General features: G+C 41.6%; 1 protein-coding gene across 3 annotated transcripts in view; it reads left to right on the plus strand.

The window, feature by feature from the left end:
* The window catches only part of slka (STE20-like kinase a), an 18,843-nt gene extending 1,130 nt beyond the window's left edge, over positions 1-17,713 (plus strand). The window contains exons 2-19 of one of the 3 annotated variants that reach the window (XM_054600839.1): positions 2,778-2,942; positions 4,925-4,973; positions 5,545-5,694; positions 6,594-6,666; positions 7,039-7,233; positions 7,468-7,549; positions 7,757-7,888; positions 8,031-9,296; positions 9,396-9,526; positions 10,012-10,135; positions 10,581-10,760; positions 12,433-12,525; positions 15,109-15,238; positions 15,951-16,075; positions 16,171-16,365; positions 16,898-17,023; positions 17,290-17,403; positions 17,562-17,713. In XM_054600839.1, coding sequence (XP_054456814.1) covers positions 2,778-2,942; positions 4,925-4,973; positions 5,545-5,694; positions 6,594-6,666; positions 7,039-7,233; positions 7,468-7,549; positions 7,757-7,888; positions 8,031-9,296; positions 9,396-9,526; positions 10,012-10,135; positions 10,581-10,760; positions 12,433-12,525; positions 15,109-15,238; positions 15,951-16,075; positions 16,171-16,365; positions 16,898-17,023; positions 17,290-17,403; positions 17,562-17,708 — 3,477 coding nt within the window. In that variant the 3' untranslated portion in view covers positions 17,709-17,713. Of the gene's footprint in view, positions 1-2,777; positions 2,943-4,924; positions 4,974-5,544; positions 5,695-6,593; positions 6,667-7,038; positions 7,234-7,467; positions 7,550-7,756; positions 7,889-8,030; positions 9,297-9,395; positions 9,527-10,011; positions 10,136-10,580; positions 10,761-12,432; positions 12,526-13,929; positions 14,002-15,108; positions 15,239-15,950; positions 16,076-16,170; positions 16,366-16,897; positions 17,024-17,289; positions 17,404-17,561 lie in introns of all 3 variants that reach the window. The other 2 variants (XM_054600840.1, XM_054600841.1) reach the window with 2 other exon arrangements.
* Positions 17,714-18,207: the final 494 nt, after the last annotated feature.

The following is an 18,207-nucleotide window of genomic DNA, read 5'->3' on the forward strand; positions in this document are numbered from 1 at the left end:
ATTAATATTGAAGACATCCAAACTATGAAGGAACACATATGGAATTATGTGGTAAACAAACAAATGCTCAACAAACCAGAATATGTTTAATATTTTAGATTCTTCAAAGTAGTTGAATGAGAAGGTGTGTCCAAACTTTTGACTGGTACTGTATATATATATAAATGTATGTACTATACCCATCAGAAAGCTGATCTTTAAGGCTGTGTTTGGTAACAGCTTAAATCTTCTAATTATGTCAATTGTATTTCCTGTTTTGTGTGTTTCATGCAGGCCTTGTTGCAGTGTCAAGTGGTTAATATGACTTTCCCATGTCATTGAGTTGCACTTGGCCTCAGTCAGACTGTTGAAGGTGTGGTTCTCCACCACAGAGTAAACATGGCCATGCACATGTCAAACGGTGCTGTCTAAGGTTGCTCTGAGAAGAGAATCAGCAAAAAAAAAAAAGAAGAAGAAAATTCAGGGAAGCAGGTGCATTTAAAAGTCAAATGTGCTAGTACTTTGTTTATGCCATGCACTGTGACAGGTGCACAGGTTTACATGTAAATCCAGTGAAATGGTTCAGTTATTTCACTTCCGAACAACACGAGGTGACTTGATACCCTCAACAACGAAACAGTATTATGTAAGGAAAGATCCCCAAAACAAAGCTTGTGGAGGTTTTTTTTGGAGTCCCAGAGAGGGTTGTTGTATTACACTGTGGTTATTTCTGAGGCTATAGAGTGCGGTGTTGGATTATATAGTAAGCACCACCTGTAATCTCAGCTAACTGACGCACCTCTCCGGGTTTATCTGTGTGTGAATTTGTACTGGGCAGTGAACACTTTGGAAAGGTCAACAACATGGGAGACATTCAGCTCTGTTCATATACCTGTATTTGTGTGGAGGTTAAATACAGTTTTTCTCAGTTGTTACATTTTTTGACCATAATCTAAATACGCATCTTTTAAACAACCTTCAAGAAAGGATTGAGGCATATAATACAAATCCGACGAAGACACCTATCAGATGAAAAATAAAAGTAGTTTAGTGGAAATTAGTTTCACTTGAAGCTCCATATCTTCGTCAATTCAGTACTCTTTTATTGCTGTAACCCCCTATTAAATGTCTCTCTCTCTCTCTCTCTGTGACTTATATTGTTCCTTCCTGGAATTCTTGCGATCGAATAATGCAGCTAATGGTCCAGACGATCTTCATTTGCAAGTCTCATTAGCTGATTAAATAACTGTGATGAAGGCCGGTAGACTTTAATGTCTCCTTAGATTTAATTTCTAGACAGATGTACACTTCCCAATGTATTGACTTCCTGTTCACTTCCCACACACAGAGGAAGGACTTGCCTTCATCAGGTCACGTTTCTCAACACAGACTACGTATTTCATCAGTTATTTCACAAGCCTTTGATGGCTGGCTCATTCGGGCGGGGTAACAAATGTAGCCAGCAATGTGTGAATCAGCTGTTCTGGAGAGTGAAAGAGAGAATAGTCCAGAACTCTTATGCACGTCAGCGCGTAAACATAGGTTTTATTGTGCCTTAAATTAGTGAAGAGGTGTGCCCTTTGTTTGTACAAACTGTCGGTTCACATAGTCAGATGGACATCAGTCTCATATTAAATGAGAGACAAAAATTCTGTCCTTTTGGCAAGTAGTGTGACGATACAATACAGCAGGCGCAGAGTGTTAGATTTATCCTTATTACGATTTATCACATTTAGTCTTAAAAGATAATTTTGACAAAGTGCAGGATTGTTCAAGTTATTATGAAACCCACCGACTCTCTCATTTAATCCCTCAAAACAAACTAGTACATCGAGTTTATCGTAAATCACAAGTTTTGTATTACCGTCATTTACATAATAACTGAAGGCCACCGGCTCCGTTTGAATAACTCGATGGCAGACGAGTTATCGCTGCACCCTTCCTCTCACGTTAACATTGTGCATGTGTATTAGTTTTGACCCGTGCTAGACAGGCGTTGGCCAGTACAAAGGGAAAGTGACAGGGAGTGGAGTGTGCCAGGTCAGAACTGTGTAAATATAGCGTGTGACACACTCTGCAGCAGTTGGTTGTAGTACTCCCTCCCTTTTCTTTTTCCTTAACTCTCCAAAATTGTGTCTGTATCAGTGAACCATAGCCCCATAGCTTGTTTCATGGGTGTGGACTCATTTTTCTCATCAGTCTCTTCAGTACAGCCTAATCGGGAATTAAGAGTTTGGGGCATGTGCCAGACGAGCATTTAAATCTATTAAATTATAGATTTATTTAAATGACTTCCCCTGTTTTTTCACCTGTGACCTTACAGTAGATGTTTCAAAGTGAAAGGACAGAATGAAAGAGAGGAGAAACGTAAGAGGAGGAAGTTAGCTAGCCTCACGAGATCAGCTTTTGTTAGAGTAGGTTAGAAGATGATGGGGTTCATTGTAAATATTTTGACTTGAAATTGTTGCTGTGGGTTTTCTACAGTCATTTTCCTCTCCAATATATATATAACGACATGTTATTATAAAGTCTCTATAAAATGTATTTATAGAGAAATGATCCTCTAGGTGCTGAACAAGCCATAAAGTGCTGCAGTGTTTATTGCTCTAGCTCCAAACGGCTATTGTCGTAAAGGAAATTGTTAGCATTGATGGATGTTCCTCCGTAGCCCTCTACAGCATTCCCAGCGAAAAGAAAGCCAAGCTGGTTGTTCTGTAGTCCAGCCGGCATGATCAGAAACCATGTATTGAACAGCGTGCTCAATTGATAAGAGCCTTTGTCATGTATGTTGTTTTCAGGCTCAGAATAAGCTGAATGGAACCCTCGCTGCTGCCAAGGTTATCGACACCAAGACAGAAGATGAACTGGAAGATTACATGGTGGAGATCGAAATCTTGGCCTCCTGCGACCATCATCATATCGTAAAACTGCTGGATGCTTTCTATTTTGAAGGCAAACTATGGGTAAGTAAGCAAGTGTATGACTCAGCGGAACTCGTTATTTTTTTTCCTGTGTGTAGCTGTTGATTTGAAGCCAAGGAGACAAAGAGGCAGTGAACCAGTCACGCATGGAAACACACAAATTCATTACAAGCCACTATTCGTCATGCTGTTTCTCAAAGGACTCTTATATCATGCGCTGAAGGGACGATAGCAGTGCACCTTTTTCCTGTTGCCTACATTCAAAGAGCTTAAAACCAATCATGTGGCACGGTCAGAGGCCATGACGATGCTGAGGTCAGAGGCATACCCCCCATTGTGACCTTGTTCTTACCCCCTATAAATCTTAAACAGTGAATATTGTTTCTTTAAAGAGACAAAAAGTGTCAAATTCTCTAAACACGTTTTTTAAAGAGTCCTGCGTTGCTTCCTTATCAAGCTGTTTTACTGTGAGAGTTGAGTCACAGTGCACTTTAAATACGTGGTCAGTAGATCTCATTCTGTGTGCAGTAAGAGGCCCCAGAGCAATTAGGTCCTGGCAGGTGGTGTCATGTGACCGTCCCTTGTGGACTGGCCACATCTATGGGAAGATAATGGAGTGGTTTTGGTGGCTGGAGAAAGTGCCTGAATAATTCAGCGCTGCATGCAGGTTGTCCCTCCGGCCCCTTGTCTATAAGCAGCATGATGAATGTGGAACTGCTTCTGCTTTGCACATGTTGGGTGTTAAATTAATATTTATCATTAAAAAAAAAAAAGACGATTTATTCGCATGCATGATGTTCAATTTAACCTGAGATTGAGATCAACAGAATCCGAAATGAATGTAAACTACAAGCGAGATTCCCACGGCACAATGGGTTGTCATCCAAAACAGCAACAACCACTTGGTTTCTCCTCTTTGTTTGAGTCCCCGAATAGAAGGCGGTGCTCGGTTGTAGCTTTGATTGATTTTTTTCTTTCATCTGATACCAGGAGCTGTCAACTACGTGGCAAGTGCCATTAAATATGAAGTGGTTGTCGGTCACATTACAACTGATTTTACAACCGAGTTCAGGAGCTGGGAGTTTTACATCTCTATAACAGTGTTAGAGAACGGTGTTATGTTCTCTTAATGCACCGCGGCTTCACAGAATTTACTATAATGTGCTCCGTGAACTATGAATCCATAGCTATCTTATTATTAAACATCAGGTGATTTGAGAAAATCATTTTTCATCAATGAAATATCTGCCATGTGAGTCTTATGTTGACACAAAGCATTTACACACTAAAGGATAAGAGTTTGCTGACCTACACACCTTTTGCATAACATTTTTTGAAGTGCATCGTAAAGAAACCACAGGGAGAGGACCCAATTCCTTGTCTCCCGCTTGCAACGAGAACTTCTATTGATATTTCTATCCAACAATGATTGAACCATAAAGCCTGTCCTGAAATGGAAAAGAAAAGATATGTATTTACAGGATGCTCAGTAATGCTGTGTAGTGTCTCATCGATTAGCTTCATGGAAAGTCTGACAGCGTAATCAATAACATAGAAAAGAGGCTGTGATGTCTTTCCTTTAAAGCCGGGCTGGGCAATAATTCAATATGATAATTGATTGTGTTTTAGTGGAATCGTATATAAGGATATCTTGAAACACAATTACATTGTCTAAATAATGATAATAACAAGCACAAAATCTGATCAAGCTCAGTTAAATAAAACTATTGTTTTAATCTAATTACTCTTTATTTGTGTGAATGCATGTTAACATAGTAAGTGCATAGCTGGAAATATATTTATTTACTTTTTCTCTATAATTTCACTTGAAACTGTGTTGTTCATTTTGTACTAAAGTTCTTAATAAATTAAGAAAATACTCATCTGTCACGTATTTAATTCACAGGAGTATACAACAATAGGCTTAAAAATGTGGTTATTTCATTGCTATGATAGAAGTAAAATATGGGCCCTGTTGCATTACAATAAACATGACTTATTGTTCCAATTTGTCATCGTTACAGATTCTGATTGAGTTCTGTGCCGGTGGTGCAGTGGATGCCATCATGCTGGGTAAGTCCCTCATTTATAGCAGGAAACAGAAAAACACTATAAAGTTCTGGAGCTTTTTCTTTGCTCCATCCACAAGTGCCAACTCCTGTTCGTTATTCCATCCAGAAACCTCCTCTGTGCGATTTTTTCCCCCTCTCCACAGTTGGAAAGGCCATTTCCAACTGTGTAATTATTGTAGCTCAGATTTCAAGGAGTGGTTAGTCCACTTCTAATGCCTTCAGTTTCTCCTTCTTATTTTAAGGCCTGAAGAAACACCTCACCACTTTCTCTTACATGTGAATTACAAAGAGCATACCAGTTATTTCCCTTCACTGTTGGAAGTTGATGCGTTCTGCTCTGTGGTCTGACTCACCTAGAACAAATTCCTCCCCCCAGATTTGTTCAGTCATACATGCCGGCTGGTGTCAGGGTGGAGTTTTTCCCTCTAGTTGCTATTGGATACCATCAGTCATCACATTTAATGTTAATATAAACCAAAAAATCGCCTGCGTTTGCAAAAGCAGACGACAAAAACTACATTAACCATAACCGTAATCACTGATGAATTGATTGTGTGCATGTTAATCCACAGAACTTGAGAGGGCCCTGACAGAGCCCCAGATCCGTGTGGTGTGTCGCCAGACCTTGGAGGCCTTGTGTTACCTCCACGAGAACAAAGTCATCCACAGAGACTTGAAAGCCGGGAACATTCTCCTCTCTTTGGATGGAGAAGTGAAACTGGGTAAATAAATCTCTCATCTTTTGCTGCTGCGATGGTCGTAATATTATTCACCCATATTCCAGCTAAGCACACATTGAGGTACTTGCTTCAGAATACTACACAGAACAATAGCTGATTCATTGTTGATTTCGGTCCCAGATGTCCTTAGTGGCCACTCTGAATCTTCCTGCAGAGCCAACGCTAATAGGCTTAAAAGGCTAATTAGTAAAGTCAATTGTGGATCCTTTTACCATCAGTGCTGTGGTAACCAGCTGAGCTTTGTGACTTTTGGGATAATAGTGCACAGGACTGTGTTTACAAACTGTAAAACTGAAAATGAGTCATTCATGCAGTGTCATGTTAAAAAAAAAACGTAGAAAACAAAGTGACGCCAACTGTTTTGGAAAGAACTCTGTTTTGTATTTATTACTTATGTACTGGAGTTGGTGATACATTGAACTTGTTACATAATATATTCCAGAAGTAAAATAATTGATGTTGCTGCTCATGTCCATAGCTGCCGGCTCCCCGATGATTCATGTTCTGTAGGCAGAGGGTCACGACGGAGCCTGGCAAACAATAATTATCAAGCAGTCACCAGGGACTTACTGATAGATCTCTCTTTCCCTCTAATGTGTGCATACTGTAACAGATTGGGGGGGGGGAGCGCAGGCTGAAACTGTTTCACAGGTAACAGAACTGCTGAGGGTGATGATAAGAATGGGAGATTGAGATTTTTCTTCCTACTTATGGGGTTTATATTTAAAACATTGAAGCAGGTTAGTTACGAAAGATTTCTGTTAAAGCTGGGTGACGCTATTAGAAATGTCACATATGTTATTGTATATCGTCTATGGATTCACTGTGGACGGAAAGTGTTTAACAGTTTAAAAAGAATCATAATTCATTCCTACTTTCAGCTGACTTTGGGGTGTCTGCTAAAAATACCAAGACTTTACAGAGAAGAGATTCTTTCATCGGCACTCCGTATTGGTGAGTCATTCAGCCTGCATACAACAGAGCATTTACCCCTATTGCTATACAAACGTTTCTCACAGCTGTTATTATTTTTCTTTGCTGTGGCACAAAAGCTGTCATGTCATGTGGAAACGGAAAAGGCCTCATTCAGCAATTTAGATGCACAGCGTTGGATGACCTCAGCTTTAAAAACTGAATAGGCTCCCTATTTTTCAAATCACTAATCAAAATGTACATACATGCTATTTTATGGTATTCTTACCCTTGAAGAGTGAATAAAATGTAACCTTCAGGGATCAGAAAGCTTTTAAAAAAACACATTCACTCTCTGACCCAAATTAGCTCCATGCTAATTACAAACCCACTGACTTCTCATTTTTTTTGCAGGATGGCCCCAGAGGTGGTCATGTGTGAAACTTCCAAAGACCGTCCGTACGACTACAAGGCCGACATCTGGTCCCTCGGGGTGACCCTTATAGAGCTGGCGCAGATTGAGCCACCCAACCACGAGATGAATCCCATGAGAGTGCTGCTGAAAATAGCCAAGTCCGAGCCACCCACACTCATGCATCCCTCTCGCTGGTGAGGAGGAGCGCTGGTGGTGACTAGAGAGGGGGGGGGGCACTGGAATGTTTCCGGATTGGAGATAAGGATATATGTTGACTGTTAAATGTGTTAAAGCTTTAGTGGGTTGTTAATGCTCAACTAAATGGCCACAGGGGGAAGAATGGTATTAATTGTATTATCCAAAGCAGGACTCAGGGACATCAGGTTCCATGGCCAGCGGACTGATTCTGTTTTATTTGTCCTTGAAAGGTCACCAGAATTTAACGACTTTCTGCGGAGAGCGCTTGATAAGAATGTGGACAATAGGTGGGGCACGCTACAGCTTCTACAGGTGAGCTGCCCGACTCCATTTACTCCTTTTATGTTACCTCACAATATGCAAACATCTACTCAGCCTACAATATAGCCCAAATAATGCATACACACTTAATGCACACTCATTTTCTGTTTTGCTGTTTGTTCCTATATATTTGATTCAGCCTGATAGTGTGTGAATGATGTCGATGTATATTTCTTGTGTCCCTGTCCATCTATGTAGCATCCTTTTGTCACCAGTGTAACTGATAGCAAACCTCTCAGAGAGCTCATAGCTGAAGCCAAAGCTGAAGTCACAGAGGAGATCGAGGACAGCAAAGAGGAGGAGGAGGAGGATGAGCCTGATACACCTTCGGTTTGTAGCTTTATTGGTGTATGTATATAAAAAAAGAATAATCGTACTCAACACAGTATATTTGAAATGATGTTGAGTTGTTAATATCTTCATTAAAGACATATTGTTATCTTCCTATTTTTTTTTCTAACTGTTGGCTCAGGCGGCTCCTGGGCACAAGCGAGGGCATTCAGATGTTAGTGTGGCCAGCTCAGAGGATGACAAAGTGCCACCGACTTCCTCCACGCTGGAATCCGTTACAGAAAAGACGGAGGCCGAGCCTGCTGAGGACCGGACCAGTGATAAGCTCTCTGATGAAGGACTCGGAACAAGTGAAGTAGACAAGACCGAGGAGGAGAAACTCAACGAGGTGTCTGATGCCAGTAATGAAGACCTGGCCTCTGGGTTAATAGAGCCTACCAAGGACTTACTGTCACAAGGTCCTACAGAGCCTACTAGACCAGAAGATGGTCCAGCTGAAGAGATTCCTGCTGAGCCTGCAGTGTCACAGCCAGAAGAACCTGTGGATACAGGGGATATCAATGAACTTGTAACAGATGGTCAAGAAACAGAAGAGGAACAGAAGGAGACACAAGGAGAAAAAACAGAGGATGAACCCACTCAAGTTATTGAAGAAGAAGAACAAGCGCCTGAGGAGGTCAAAGAAGAGGAAGAAAAAGATGCTGGTGCTGTTGTAGAAGAATCCAGAGAATCACAAGAGGAACCTAAAGATAAACCAGAAGAACCAGAATCCATATCAGGAGAAGTGGCTAAGGCAGAAGAAGAAAGCAAAGAGCCAGACGAGACACCTCAGCATGCCTTAACAGAAGAAAGAATAGAAGACGCAGCTAATGGCACAGACGTAGATATAGGCACGCAAAATATAGAATCGAATGTGGTGGACACAAACATAAATGGAGACACAGACACAAAGTTGAGCGTGGACGAGTCCTCTGCTGTGGTTCTGTTGGAGAAAGAGGCCATAGAGAGTCAGCCAGAGGAAAAGCCAGAAGATGAGGCCCCTGAGGAGGCAAAGCAGCTTGAACAAGAGAATCAGACCAAGGGGGAGGTCGATCTGGAGGAACAGGCCCCAACTGAATCCACAAATGCAGTCAGTGATGAAGCTAAAGCCACCTCTGAGGGTTCAGAACAAGTGGTCCCATGTAAAGAGGTCCCTGGGAAGGAAGATGAAGAGAAAGCTGCTGGTGCAGATGAGAGCACTTCCCAAGATGCCGTCTCTGTACCGGAGAGTGAAACCGATTCAGAAAGCAAGATCGAGCATGGAAGCCCTGCTGTGATCAAGTCAGATTTGGAGAAGGACTCTGACTCTGGAAGCAGCTCTGCTGCGGATACCAACAGCCTTGACCTCAATCTGTCCATCTCCAGCTTCCTGTCAAAGAGTAAAGAAGGGGGCTCTGTGTCTATGCAGGTAATTTAATGTGTGCGTCACTTACAACCTCAGCTGTTAAATAAATCAACACTTTTATGATAAGTTGAGCCCCCTAAAACCTGTCTGTTTTATTTGCAGGAGTCAAAACGTCAGAAGAAGACTCTGAAGAAGACGCGTAAGTTCATGGTGGACGGTGTGGAGGTCAGTGTGACGACATCAAAGATAGTGACAGATAACGACACCAAGAGCGAAGAGATGAGGTTCCTGAGGTACGTCTGTATTCAACCCTACTGTTGCTCTAAATATGTGACACGGCCTATTTAACAGGCCTTAAATAGTTCTTGTTCATTTCACAACTCCCACAGAGTTTTACAAATGCCAGATGGGTTACCTCCTGTGATGAATGCTGTAGTATGTTTCTGTCTTCTCCTATGTTGCCTTTTAAAGACATGCTGCTCCGAATGTTTACCCATGCTCTCTGACTATTTGTTGTGGAGTTCGTGACCTTTCGTCAGTAATTCACAGAGTAAATTAAAAAATGAGGAAACCAGGACCATCAAAGCAGCTATTAAATATTAAAAGGAGACTAATCTTGTAATCATAACTTGCATTCAATTAAAATATAAGTGATGATGAAACAAACTATGTAAATACCATTTTTCTGAACAAAATCCTATAATATCAATGATATTTACTCATTTGAGATGAGTAAGTATGTTGGCATGTCACCTCAATGTCGGTGTGGTTTCTTTAGGCGCCAGGAGTTGAGAGAGCTGCGCCTCCTGCAGAAAGAGGAGCAGAGGGCCCAGCAGCAGCTGAGCAACAAGCTGCAGCAGCAGAGAGAGCAGATCTACCGCCGCTTTGAACAGGAAACTGCTGTGAGTCACTTTTCTTCATGCTGCCGTAGTGTAATGTGTTGGTTTTTTTTTTTGTTGTATTTGGCCAACACCTAAGTAACAGGCCGCTTCACCTCAAAATAGACCTAAAAACTGACGGAGGTAATTACATGAAGGACAATACTTAGACACCAGTCTGTCTCTACCACATACTGTAGCATTTACTCATATAGCATTTCTATTGTGTGCAAATTCTCTTTAATCAGTGATTATCACAATATTCAAAACTTAAATTAGAGTCAGTCATACTGTCTTAAAGCCACGTTAAAATGAAGCCATACAGATGTTATGTACAATAAATTCCCCCCTCCCTAAGTAATAAAAGACTGGCTGTTGATATGTATTGATCTTGTGATATGGGATCACATATAATCACTTAGTGATCTTGTCAGGCTGATGCCAGTTTCTGCTGATTCTGTCCGTGCAGGCTAAGAAGCGCCAATATGACCAAGAAGTGGAGAACCTCGAGAAGAAGCAGAAGCAGACCATCGAGCGACTGGAACAGGATCACACCAGCCGGCTCCGAGACGAGGCCAAGCACATCAAAGGGGATCAAGACAAGGAGCTGTCCAAGTTCCAGAACATGCTGAAGAACCGGAAGAAAGAGGTACTGTGGTGCATGGCTGCTCCTGCATGGAAGCGCCTGTAGTGGGCCGATTAGCTCCTAAGCGAGGGAGCTCGGGGTTGTAAGCATTTGCATGTCATAGATACGAGCTGTTTAATGGTGCATGTGTTTAGCTACTTAGCCGGTGGCATACTTGGCTGTGACATATTAATTCTATGGGAGTGGTGTGCCTTGCTGTTCTTGTACTGTTTGTGTGCTAATGCTAGTAAAACAGACTGCGCTGTCTTTCTGCTAGATGCTGCTAGCTCCATGTTGTTGTTGTTGTATCCATTATTCAACTGCCCCGAGGCTTCTGGTTGCCTCCTAAGCAGCGCTGTGCTACTGCGTCTTTAGAGAACTATTTAATAAGAGTTTAGTCTTAGGTTAAACATACCTAATCATGGTAGTATGCTGGGCTTATTATATAAATACATTGAAGGTCTTTATTAGTCTTTCTCTGCCTCTTTCTCTGCTTGGCAGCCTTAAATGCTTTGTTAGGGGTTCTGGTTGTGCTTTTGTGTTTCACTTTTTGCAGCTTTTTTTTTTTTCAGTGTATATTTATGATGCCTGGTGGTGGTTGTGCTGCTTGCAATTTGCTATCTGGGCCACTTAGAGTATAAATGACTGTACTAAAGTGGTTGCTTCTCAGCTATGTACTGCGTTGTGGTTGTTTAGCTCAAAATACAAGTTAACAGCTATTGATAAAATGCACATATTTAATACTTTTTGTCATTTCCAATGTTGCTGTATTCAAGATGTACTGTTTGTATTTAACTAACCATGTCTCTTGTATGAGTGTGTTGGGTTGGCTTTGGTCGTGGGATGGCCGACATTTGAGGATTTTTCTCAGTGGTGTTGGGCTCATTTGGGAAACTATAAAAGCATTGCATCAGAGTAACTGATATGGAATCATCTTTAACGTATACAGTATACTGTCACTGCAACACAGACTGTTGAAGCATAAAAAGTACATAAAAAAGAAATAAGTAGACTTAAATAAGTAGAACGGAAACCACAGGTTAGTGGCTGGAAGAAGAAGTTGTATTTTAAATCGAGTGGTGTGTGCCTTTATGCTACAATAACGCTAACTCATGGTAGAAAATAATACGTTTTCTAAGGTTTCTAGATTAAAGGTACAGGTGTGATCGGTGTTCTTCTAAAACCAAGACGTATTTTATATTTGTGCGATTTCCCCAGTGAAGTGTAATTTAAATTCTGGTGTAAATCAAGAGCTTTTTAGCAAGTCCACAAGTCAGGACTGTAAAACATTCAGAGGTAGTCGTCACCGATGATTCCAAATCAGTTATTCTTATTTAATCTCTGGAGGCAAAATAATCATCTCGATGGCTGAGGGACTGTTAATACAGGGCTAGCTGTCTGGGACTAACACCTGCCATGTACCAGTCAAATCTTTCTTTTGACAACCTCATGTCTTGACTCTTGACTTCTGAAATTCAAACTTACAGTTCTGACATCCTACTAATCAAATAAATAAAATCACTAAACGACTAGTTCAGAGGAACATAATTAAGCATGCGGACTCTGATTCGGTTGGTGGCTGGGTTCAGGATCTCTCCTCTCATGGTGGGCCGTGCATGTCTTCTGCTGTCGTTGGCCAGCTGTGGTAGATTTTCAGAATATACAGCATCAACCGGTTTCTGCACATACACTGTAGGTCAAAGAGGAAGTCGGACAGTCACCCAAACATATGAGAAAAGAGCTCATGAAACGCATAAAGGAGGATCTGTCACTCCTTAAGACTGCAGAGGTAAACCGTCACCTGCTGTCTCTTTACTCTGTGAAAAAGATTTCTCTCTTTCTCCTTTTCCCAAATCTCTCTTTAACCTGACTCAATCTTGTAAAGTATTCACATGCACTCAAACACAAGAATTACGCTGTCTGCTATTGCTCCGTATCTTGGGTCTATAGAAATCTGTCAACAGATTTTACCATAGCATTTAAACTGAGTCTATATATGGTTGTATTTAACCTTTATGGGGAAACAGTCAGAGCAATGGGCTGCACTGTTTGATGACGACTTTGGATTCACAGAATTGTTACATGTTTAAGTGACATCAATTCTCCGCTTCTGACCTTGTTAAAGCTTGAAATGTGATATTTTTCTTAGTCCACTAGTAAAATGAATATATTTAGGAGTAAGTTGTTGGTCACACAAAACCCACATTTTGAGTTTTGTGTGATAAATACTTTCAGATATTTATTGTCCAAATGAATAATCTATAATGAGAGTAATTGTTAGTTGCAGCCCTAATAAAATGATACATACTGTGATAGACTTCATCCTTAAACCAAAAACGTACTATTCAGAGCATGGAATAGTTATATATATATATATATATATATATATATATATATATACTACTTATAGTAAACACCCCACACAATGCAGTCCTTCACTTTTTCTCCTGAGATCACTTCTGTGGAACTGACAGTTATGTCGCATCAGTGGTGCTACAAAGATGATGATAATGATTCATAAGTGTCCACTCTCAATTAACTATTCACCACAGAGTACCGCTGAGTGTTTATTATCTAGGCAATTAATGAACGAGCAAATGATTGCAGACAGCGCCTTTGTTTCCAGAGTACACATCTGTACTGAAAGCTCTTATAACATCTTTTATGATTAAAACATGAGTCATGTGGACAAAGGCCTTCTTATCTATGAAAGGTAACGAACACAAAGACACCCCATCAGCCCGTAGCATGGACCGTAACAAAACGGCTTCTTTTTTGCAAGTTGGATTGGACAAAGGCCTTCTTATCTATGAAAGGTAACAAACACAAAGACACCCCATCAGCCCGTAGCATGGACCGTAACAAAACGGCTTCTTTTTTTGCAAGTTGGAGCAAGTGCTCGCTTTTCAAGCATGAGTAGACCAGGAAGAGAATTAATAACTAATTCATTGACTTCCTTCTAACATTTAGCCAGAACTGTGCTGTGCGCCTCAAACTCACCGAAATTCCCAAAGGGGGAAATGATAACTTCAGAATCAGTGTGTGTGTGTGTGTGTGTGTGTTTTTGCTGGTGTGTGTGTGTGTGTGGATGTGTGTGTGTGTGTGTGTGTGTGTGTGTGTGTGAAACCCTTAGCCTGCTGTGTTACTGTCTGTCCCTGATCAGGATGAGTGCGCTGTGTGCTCTCCTCCGCAGGCAGTGGCCCAGGTTATGATACAGTCTTTTCAGTTGTCCTCATGCGCACTCTTCAACGCTCAGATGCAGGATGTAAGTCCCCCCCCCCCCCCCCCCCCTCCCCTCCCCCTCCCTCCCTCCCTCCCTCCCCCTCTACGCTCCTGTTTCTATCCATCTCTGGCCCATACTTAGATGTGAGCAGCGTCAGGATAGTCTGTGATGGTTCAGTTTTAAGAACGACACATGTAAGCATGGGCGTTGTTGTTGGTTTCTTTTGTTGTTTTTTAGTGTTGCCATCACTGTGTTTGTGCGGTGGTTCTCTCTTTCTCTACTGCTCAGTATTTTTTTTTTCTCCAACTATTCACAAATGTTCAACATCTAGTATTTAATGTGGTATTTGTGTTGTATTTCACCGCTACAGTGAGTAAGCAGTGCTCCTCCACAGCGGTGTTGTAGTCGTTGATCCCCTTCTGTCTGGATCCATGTTTGTCTCTGTCAGCCGAGGTCCAAATATAGACTGACTGCCTGAGTTACAAGATGGATGTAAAAGTCACTTGTTTTGTGCATTATTTGGTTACAACATCAAATTTGAACTCTCTTCATTTGGAGTCAGCAGTATAATAATGTAATTATTTATCTACTGTAGTTTTTTTTTCGATGAATTCGGTTTAATAACGTGATCACTTGCACCTAATGATAGTGAAGTAATAACAGTATATAACGGACAATTTGCCCCCAGCTAGAAAGACAAAATCTCATATTTTTCATTATGCGCACTGATAGAAAGAAAATGAAATGAATAGATAACTCTGGCTGATTATGTAATGAGTCATGCATAATGTAGGCTGAGCTCTGGACGGTGTGTGAACGTCAATGTCGATGTTGTCTAACATTAAAACAGTGAATCTGTTTCTCTACTGAACTGTTAACTTTTCTCTCTTTCTCTCTTCACCTCCATTGTGGATCGTTGCCATCCATGATCTCTGAGTGTCTCCTCTACTGATCCAGTTGATGATGTGACATCTTCTTGCTCTGTGTTGTTCTAAACCTTGGATTGGCTTGATTATATCATTTAGTTTCAGGCAGTTTTGATACTCGAGACATGTTATAGTGCTCTCTCTCTCTTTCCTGCTCTTTGCTGTCCCTCTGTATGATCGTCTTGGCCTCCTCTCACTGCTCCTCTTCTCTCCGGCCCCTCAGGAGCAAGAGTTCTTACAGAAGCAGCAGCATGAGCTGGACGGAGCTCTGAAGAAAATCATCCAACAGCATAAACTGGAGATCACCACTATTGAGAGGGACTGCTTGAACCACAAGCAGCAGCTGATGAGAGGTAGGAGATGGAGGAAGCGCTACCTGACGGATTAAATCAGACCTTTTACGACAACGGCACATATTTACATTACTTCTTCCCACCTTTTCAAAGCACAGTTATGTGATTTATTTCAGTGTGATACAAAAATCAGATTGTAGAGACTTGAAAGTTAACGGAGAAACGCAGCTATGCATTGGGGAATAACAGACTGTCTTCATTTTTGTCAGATTTTTTTATCGTTGCATAGTAAAGCTGGAGAAAGCGTGGGTTGATTTGAAGCATGCCGTTGTCGTTCATGTGCTGGTGAGAAACACGGCAACGCTTCTGGTTCTGATTTCCTCTTATCACAGCAACATCAGCAGACTTTTGGTATTAATCAATGCATTTCCATTAAATTTGACAAAAGATGTGACAGATTAACTCTAAAGCAACCAACTGAGCTCAAACATCCTGTGTAAGTTTCAAGTTTTGTTACAGACAGACATGACACCAAGCAACAGCATGAAAGGTCAACAAAATAAGTGGACGGGCCAGTGGCACAAACAGAGTGTAAATAATGACTGTGACGTGCCGACATGTTACAACTTGTCCAACTTGCTGACAGCGTTTCCTGTCTGTCTTGGTTTAATCGCTGTAATCATCACTAGCTAACATGTATGTACATGTTATGTATCTCACACTTAAGAGGCCTCACTTGATGTTTTTTGCATGTGCGCGTGTGTTTTTGTAGCTCGAGAGGCGGCCATGTGGGAGCTGGAGGAACGCCACCTGCAGGAGAAGCACCAGCAGCTGAAGCAGCAGCTGAAAGACCAGTACTTCCTGCAGAGACACCAGCTGCTGAAGAGGCATGAGAAAGTAAGAGCTGGGAGATAAATCTGCTCAGAGAAATGTCTTATTTGAAGTAATGCCTCTGAAACTCAAAACTGTGTGCATGTGTGTGTGTTTAACAGGAGATGGAGCAGATGCAGCGCTACAACCAGCGGTTGATAGAGGAGATGAAGAACAAGCAGAATCAAGAGAGGGTTCGTCTGCCCAAGATTCAGCGCAGCGAGGCCAAGACCCGCATGGCGATGTTCAAGAAGAGCCTCCGCATCACCGCCACCGCATCCGTCACGCCGGAGCAGGAGAGGGAACGGATAAAACAGGTAACACAAGCTGTGGACTCAAGTTTTACAATTTCTACTTTCTACAATTTCTACAAGTTTTACAATTTCTACAATTTCTACTTTTTATGTCGCGCTGGCATTCAGTCACACTAAGGATCCGTCCAACACCAAGTTATTATCCCGGCCCATCGATAACTTTTGAGTCATCATTTCACAAGCTTCATATCGTCCTCAAAATTATGTTTCAACCTAGTTTTGTTCAGATAAGACCAGTGGAAGAACTCTTAAAACATCTCAAAAAATGCTCTGCAGCAATAAGTACATGGTCAAAATAGGGTGTTACAAAAATGTATGATTGGCCTTTACAATCAGTGTAGTACCGCTCTATGGCCGAGTCCCTCACTTGTCCTTCTGCATGATCACCACTCTATAGCTCTATGTGCTATAGCTGCCTGTAGCACGAGCAGTTAACCTTTCAAAACATGTTTCTGCGAGGAAGATCAATCAATTAATAGGTTTGTTTGGTTTTGAGTTGTTGTTAAAGCTGTGTTTTTTTGCCTGCTGGGTCCAGTTTGCTTCTCAGGAAGACAAGAGGCAGAAGAATGAGAGGCTCCATCAACACCAGAAACATGAGAACCAGATGAGGGATCTGCAGCTGCAGTGTGACTCAAACATCAGGGAGCTGCAGCAGCTACAGGTGACAAACAACACTCACACACTTTGTGTTTTAGACCATATTTTAAACACGGAGCTCCAGATTTGTAGCATGGAGCTTCTATGATCGTCATCTATGAGCGAACACTTCAATACCTTCATACCTAAATAGTGTATTGCTCTTATAAAAGGATGATTAGAGAAAAAAATGTCAGGAAAGAGATAAAAAATAAGATGAAATTATTTAGATCGCAGGATCTCAGCACATTTATCCTAAAGCAACATGTTTTGACCAACATTTTCTTTCAGAATGAGAAATGCCACCTTCTGATTGAACATGAGACCCAAAAGCTGAAGGAGCTGGATGAGGAGAACAGCCAGGAGATAAAGGAGTGGAGGGAGAAGCTACGACCCAGGAAGAAGGTATATTTAACATCCATTCGCTCTTTGACTTAAGAATTTCTGTCTCTCACCGACTCCATCTACAGTCAGGAGATAGAATGTCTCTGATTCTCAGATTTGATATTCACATAATCCTCTCAGTGGTTGACTCTGTTGTTTGTATCTGCTGCCCCCTGCAGGCGTTAGAGGAGGAGTTCACGCGGAAGCTCCAGGAGCAGGAGGTCTTCTTCAAGATGAGCGGCGAATCCGAATGCCTTAACCCCACCACCCAGAGCCGAGTATCCAAATTCTACCCGATCCCAAACCTGCACAACTCCGGTTTATAGCCTCTGTCTGTCTGTCTGTCTGTCTGTCTGTCTCTCTGTCTGTCTGCGCTACAAAAACAGACTCCTCTCAAACTCGGCCGCACTCACGGACTCTTCCTGGGGGAGCGACATGATTTCTCCGACCGTTACTGATAAAATGTCTTCACCGCTTTGATTCCACCGCTAGTGAGCATGACGTGCCTACACACACCGTTCCCTCACTTAATACAATTTATCTCAGCTATTTGACAAATGTCCAGTGATAATAATATGCACTTTTATGAGCATGTCCAAATTTTTAAAAGCTTGCAGTTGGTAGCGAAGGCCAATCATGTTTAACAGATTATTTTAAGCACAGCCTGCTTCGGTATGAATGATCTCCAGTGCCTCATATGATGTTTTTTCTGCGTTCCCTCCTGAATGTCTTGCACTTAAATAAACTTAAATAATCATTTCCACCATAAATCACACGATGTTGGGAGATTAAAACTGACTGAGATCTTGTGTTGCTGCATGCAAG

This window comes from Anoplopoma fimbria, chromosome 6 (genome assembly GCF_027596085.1).
Source record: "Anoplopoma fimbria isolate UVic2021 breed Golden Eagle Sablefish chromosome 6, Afim_UVic_2022, whole genome shotgun sequence".
In the NCBI taxonomy this organism is placed as follows: Eukaryota; Metazoa; Chordata; class Actinopteri; order Perciformes; family Anoplopomatidae; genus Anoplopoma; species Anoplopoma fimbria.